Source organism: Elgaria multicarinata, chromosome 5, assembly GCF_023053635.1.
Source record: "Elgaria multicarinata webbii isolate HBS135686 ecotype San Diego chromosome 5, rElgMul1.1.pri, whole genome shotgun sequence".
Lineage (NCBI taxonomy): Eukaryota > Metazoa > Chordata > Lepidosauria > Squamata > Anguidae > Elgaria > Elgaria multicarinata.
This window is the reverse complement of record NC_086175.1, coordinates 21,291,917-21,298,629: the sequence shown is the minus strand read 5'-3', so window position 1 is coordinate 21,298,629 and position 6,713 is coordinate 21,291,917. Positions and strand designations below refer to the sequence as shown.

Genomic DNA, 6,713 nt, shown 5'->3' with positions numbered 1-6,713 from the left:
AATTTAATGTTCAAATGGAGAATTTTATTTTGTAAATGTGCATAGCATATTTCACTTTGGTATCTCAGTGCTCAAGGTACACACAATACACGCACAGACACGATTGCATCTTTCCTGGGACTCTTGCAGTGGGCTTGGAAATTGAGCTGGTGTTTGAAGTTTGAGTAGATAATGTATGTTATAACATACACAACAAGTTTCATTGCGATATCTCAGTGCTCAGTTTCCTGTCACTTAAAATTGTTGCACAAATTCTACAGTCCAAGAAGACATTCTTGGTTATGCTTCATAGTCATGATGCAAAATGTGGTTTCTGAGGCTTGTAATGCTTAAGCCATTATGGGCTTAATCATGATGGTTAGGAGTAGCAGTATAATTGCTTAAACTGTACACATTGGGGTCTATGACTTGTTTAATTTCTAAGACCAGACATTATTGGGGTGCATGGTACAGTTATCACATTACTGCACCACTTTACGATATGAACATTTAGATTGTGTGTTAAACGTTATCTGAACAGACATGAACGCTGTCCTGCTGAAGGTTGATTAGCTGTAAAAGGCAAGTAAGCGATGTCTTCTATGGGAGTTGTCAGCTATGTTTATGAACGGAGGGGGACTGTTTATGTTGAGGCCCAAACTGCGTGTGAGAATTAGATGTAGGGATGTAAAATTTCCAGAAAGGGCGCACTACTGACCTGGAAGAGTCACAAATGTGCAGGAAGGGAAAGGGAGACTTTGGAAGGAAGTAGCAACTGTGGCATGCCCAGGAGAGTTAAGACTTGGGTGTTGAAGACCTTACAAAAATGGGGTGGTCGTGGAAGGACAATTCCCAGGCACACTAAAGGGAGACAATTTTGAAGTTAGATTTACAGTACGTCTTATACTGTGCGCTTTGCTTCTTAGGGCTCTCAGTGGCCAATTCAATAGATAATCCAGTGAGCCGTTGATTAGATTGGAACGAGAGGGTGGTTGGGCGTTTGCGATCTCGGGAGGTCCTATGCTTAGCTGAATAGTGGATGGTGACTTCTTCCTTGTCAATGTCAATAGAGAGATTTTGGTGGGAAATGTCAAGAACTTGATCTGCCCTTGATCAGCTTACCTTATATTACCTTTCCCAGGCGGTGGGAATGCCAGTGGATTTTGCTGTCTTATCAACAAGTCAGTCTAGATAATGATGACATGATGACTTAAGGGCTTTATTAGTAATTACCTTGAATTTTGAGTAAGAATGCCCTTCCCCCTAAGAACTGGGCTACCCCCTTTCTGCACCTACAGAGCCTTCTGATCACTCATCCAAGGCAAAGCTCCAGAAACAGATCCAGAGACCACATATTTCTCTTGTGCATACTGTAGTCTTAGAAAAGTGATGTGGGAGGTGTTTCTTTACTTCCCCTGACTTTAGGAAATTGAAAGTTCTACCTGTGTTTCAGTTTTAGCTTTGTTAATGATTCTCTCTCTCTCTCTCTCTCTCTCTCTCTCTCTCTCTCTCTCTTTTCTGTTTTAAAGGTTCCAGATGTTATCAGTAGCATAAGGCAAGTTTCCAAAGCAGCCCTTAAAGGGGATGTCAAGCCCAATAAAGATAGCGAAGATGCTTTCTACAACTCTCAGAAATTTGAAGTTCTGTACTGTGGAAAAGTGACAGTGGCTCACAAAAAGGCCCCCTCCACTCTGATTGATGACTGCATTGCGAAGTTCAACCTGCATGAGCGGCAGCGCCTGAAACTGCTAAGTGAGCACCGAAATGCAGAATCTAGCACAGACCTTGCAGAGTGTGAAGGGGATGAACCCTCCTCTCCCTTGGACAGTCCCTTTGAGGAGATCGATAGCCCAAACGGGGGTAACACTGGGATGTTCATAGTGGGAAGCCAGACCAACCTGGCCAGCCTGGCTAGCTGCCGCGTCTCCTTCCCGGAGCGGATTCTGGAGGATTCTGGGTTCGATGACCAGCAGGAGTTCCGCTCTCGATGCAGCAGCGTCACAGGCGTTATGCAAAGGAAGGTGCACGATAATAGTTTAAAAACACAGTCACGAAGGCGACACGCAAGTGCCCCTAGCCATGTCCAGCCCTCTGACTCTGAAAAGAATAGGACAATGCTGTTTCAGGTATTTTTTTTAATGTAATCCTCAATATTCATGGCTCTCAGAGTAAGGAGGGGGTGGGAGCATATGAATGTACATACTACTGTTTCTTTAGCTTATGTCTTTAAGTTGGGATACTTCTATACAAACTTGCTAGGAGGCAAATGAGCATGCTGATCACCTCCATACCATCCTGTTCCCCTCTAGCCAGTGTATCGGGGGTATTGATTGTTCTGCGAAACGTATCATAGGAAAGCTAGGGTTTAGAGTCCCTCTTCTGCTTTCATTTCCAGTTTCCTTGTCTTCCTGCTCACTTGTCTCCATAATTCAGCAGAACATTGCCTTGTCAAATCAGACATCCTGCCAAAATGCGGTTTACTGCCACTTGATTTGGAACCCTGCACGATTGGGAATCTGAATCGTGTGGAACCCAGTGTGTGTACACCTGTGCAGGTAAAGATCTCCCTGCTGCAGCCATTTGTGCTGGGCATGTGGCCCTCTATGAGACAATCTTTATTATGACTTGGCATCGGGGTAGGGCTACTTGTAGCAGCCCTTTTCCTGCTCACATGGTGAGTTTCACCACTTTTTAATCACATCTGAATAGGGCCTGTGTCTTGTTTGGTTGTTCACCTTTGGGTTACCAGCATAGCAAAGTTAATAAATATAATTCTTAAAAAAAAAAAAACCCAAAAAACCATTAAATGTATTTTACCCCAAAGTGTTTTGTTCAGCCACCAATTTTTTGTACTAGTCATAAGATTCCTTTTTTCCCTTTCCAGTGTACTTAAATCTGAAGATGTAGGTTTGATGTGTAAGAAGACTATGTCATGGGCATCATGTTTCTGGAACAGTGAAAGAGTGAATGAATTAGTTAAGATGATATTCAAGTACCCTTAAGTGCGACAAGTTGAAAACCCATTATTTATTTTAGTCAGAACAGATTCTCAAAAGTTGACCCATAAGGGTCAGAGGAACTTGCAGACAAGGTTTTATGTTTCTTGAACCAGACCATCACAAATTAGGATAGGTGAGAAATTTGTTGGGTTTGCATTTTAATGCAAACATACCAAATTTGCACTTCCTGCACTACACAGAATGCTGTTAGACAACAATATCCACATTGCATCGCACACTTTTCCAAATTTTGTAATGCAGTTTGTAGCTATTCATCCAAGATGTCTCTTGCTTTGACACGTTCATTTGTTTTTCAAGGTTGGTCGATTTGAAATTAACCTCATCAGTCCAGACACAAAATCTGTTGTCTTTGAGAAGAACTTTAAAGATATCTCCTCATGTTCTCAGGTAGGTATACTTACTGGCTAGAAGACAGTTTAGAGAAACAGACTGAACGTTTTCAGAATAAAAAAAAATTGAGAAAAAAACCACAGAGTCAGGAGGAAAAGATTTGTTAATGTCTGCCTATTTGTTGTTTCCTGCTTTTAACTGTAGGATTCAGCACATTCTGCAAAATATCATAGTCCTACAGAATAGTGAAAATAGAATTCGAGAGAATTGCTCTGTATTCAGAGACATGTGTTGAGTTGCACATCGTTTGCTGATGATTTTTCAATTTCCCTTCCTCCCTGGAATCTACTAACAGTACTCTAAAGGAGACTCTTAAAAAAACTGAGGTTTTTTTCCTTTCCTTTTTTTTAAATCACATTTGCAATTTTAGCCATTGAATATTTCTGATACAACAATTTGCCTACATACTGAAAGGGAACTTTTAGTTCATTCTCTTAATTAAGCTAATTGCACAGGGAAAAAAAACTCTTCTCAGGGTGTAAAACTAAAAGTTCCTACTGAAGAGATAAGGAATAAAATGTATTATTGGGTCATTTCCCAAGCTTTGTTTTACAATTCAGATCTAGTTGCAGGCAATTAATTATGCATAGTAGGTGGTGTGCTGGATGGGAATGTGCATGTGCATGAAAGGGTGCATCCCAGCAGTACAGAGGTTAGTGAATGAGCCTTTGGATGTAGATGCAAATGCACATTGGCTATGTGCATGAAAGGCATCTTCTGAATGTAGATCCCCATTGCTAGATTGTGGCAACAATTTTTCTGTGAGAGTTGTAGGCGATAACTTCCTTACAGAATACTGTTGAACTTCTTTATTTCCAATTTAGAGTTCCTCAAGCATGCATATAGAATCATAGAATAGTAGAGTTGGAAGGAGCCTATAAGGCCACTGAGTCCACCCCACCCTCTGCTCAATGCAGGAATCCACCTTAAATCATCCCTGACAGATGGTTGTCCAGCTGCCTCTTGAATGCCTCTAGTGTGGGAGAGCCCACAACCTCCCTAGGTAACAAGTTCCATTGTCGTACTGCTCTAACCGTCAGGAAGTTTTTCCTGATGTGTAGCCGGAATCTGGCTTCCTGTAACTTGAGCCCAATATTCCGTGTCCTGCACTCTGGGATGATCGAGAAGAGATCCTGGCCCTCCTCTGTGTGACAACCTTTTAAGTATTTGAAGAGTGCTATCATGTCTCCATCAATCTTCTCTTCTCCAGGCTTCTCCATATTCCCTATGGTGTTCTGTTCTAATTCTCTTGGACTAAAATAGCAGCGCTACTTCAAACCACTTTCTTATGGCTGAAGTGTACTGGATGGATTTGGATTTAGATAGGAAGGTTCTTGCATAGACTTTGTACAAGCGGGTCATACATGTAAACACTATCGGTATAATGCTGCATGTTAAAAGCAACTGTATGACTTTCCTTGTACTGTGGAGAATAATAAACAGTGGTCCTTTGTTCTTATTGGGATGCTGAAGCAGCCTCCTAGGGAAGGACTAAGATGAAAGAGCAGAGAACCTAACCAGCAGGTACATTGGCCTTAATTCCTCTCCCCCACTCATATTCATCACCTCTCATGTAACAAGATTAAAATAGAATATGTGGTTGTCTCACTTACACTGTCTCATGGTAAGAAGCAAGTGTGTGATTATCTTCGCTCTTTTTGTGCTGGTGAAGCAAAAAGTAGGTTCTGCTGCATTTGGCAGACTAGGAGCTTTTGCTTCATTAGTTGATGTCTAAAGTCCTTGCAGAAGGCACCATTACAGCACAATCCTATGCCTGTGTGCTCAGAGAGAAGTAATTTCCATTGAGTTCAATGGCACATACTGCCAGGAAAGTGCGTACCGGATTGCCTCTTCCTCGTTTAATGTAGTCTAGCCTTCCCCAACCTAGTGTTTTCCAGATGTGTTGGGCTACAACACCTAGAATTCTTCAGCCAGGTAGGTTGGGGAGGGCAGATGTGAAGCATTTGAGGCTTAAAACAGTAAAACTTTCTTTCTCGTGTTTTCCATGTAACTGCAAATTATTTCAAAAAACAAAACAACGTGCAAGGAAATAAACATGGCTAGTTTAAAAACGTGTGTGTGTGTGTGTGTGTATATATACACACACTCTCATTAAAAACAACAACAGCAAGGATCATAGTTTCAGTAAGATTGGAAAACAATGTATAGCAATTGGTGTAGTTACTCCTGATTCATAAAATGCTGAGTTCTAATTATCACTGGGTGATGTACTTCAACGCAATTATGTTCATCTTTTCTTTTTCTCTCTAGGGCATAAAACACATTGATCACTTTGGGTTTATTTGTCGGGAATCTACTGAACAATCTGGAATAAATCAATATGTTTGCTATGTATTCCAGTGTGCAAGTGAATCTCTGGTAAGTCACAAAGGGGAGGATGAAATTCCAGGAGATAGTTGTAAGGAGGTTTCTTGACTATCGTGGCAGCTGATTAAAAAAATACATCTATATCTCTGAGTGTAAGGGCTCATCTACACCAAGCAGCATATTCCAGTATGAAAGCGGTATATAAAAGGCAGGAGCCACACTACTGCTTTGTAGCAGTATTGAAGTGCACTGCTGGATCTACACTACTGCTTTATAGTGGTACTGGCAAGTGTTGGGGCCCATGACACATCTACACCAAGCAGGATATTGCACTATGAAAGCAGTATGAAAGCGGTACATGGTACGTGTCAGTGGGCCCCAACAGTTGTCAGTGCACCTCAATACCACTATAAAGCAGTAGTGTGGCTCCTGCAGTGCACTTTAATACCGCTATAAAGCAGTAGTTTGGTTCCTGTCTTTTATGTACCACTTTCATACCACTTTCATAGTGGAATATTCTGCTTGGTGTAGATGAACCCCATGAGTGCATCTCATTGTATATAAAGTTTTAATCTGTTCTACTGTTATGTCTGAAGTGGGGCTACAGAATTCATACATGTGTGGCTAGGAGTTCATACATGTATGGTGGCTTTCAGCTGTCCTACACTGGCAGGACAGAAGTTTACATTTTAATTTCAGATGATAAGAATCTATCCACAAACATTTAATTATACAATTGATACCCAAACGTATTTTGACAGATCCCAAAACAGAGTCCTGGATCTAGGCTGTTATGATATGTAAGGCTTTGCTTGAAGAGTAAGGATGAAAACAACAATCAATAATGTGTAATTATGATTTTTTGAAAGAGAAAATTGCACAGCCTCTGAATACTTAGCAAAGTTCTGTCAAGTATCAGTTCAGAAAGAGGGTCTCTCTTTTCCTTTCCCTTGCAAATATTGTTCATTAACAACAACAGCTTAGAAGTGTATCCAA

At 41.0% G+C, this 6,713-nt stretch overlaps 1 protein-coding gene across 2 annotated transcripts in view; it reads left to right on the top strand.

Moving 5' to 3' along the window:
• Nucleotides 1-1,762: 1,762 nt before the first annotated feature.
• TBC1D4 (TBC1 domain family member 4) overlaps nt 1,763-6,713 on the top strand; it is a 49,422-nt gene continuing 44,471 nt past the window's right edge. For both annotated transcript variants that reach the window (XM_063126017.1, XM_063126018.1), the window contains exons 1-3: nt 1,763-2,105; nt 3,297-3,386; nt 5,661-5,768. In XM_063126017.1, coding sequence (XP_062982087.1) covers nt 1,851-2,105; nt 3,297-3,386; nt 5,661-5,768 — 453 coding nt within the window. In that variant the 5' untranslated portion in view covers nt 1,763-1,850. The remainder of the gene's footprint in view (nt 2,106-3,296; nt 3,387-5,660; nt 5,769-6,713) is intronic.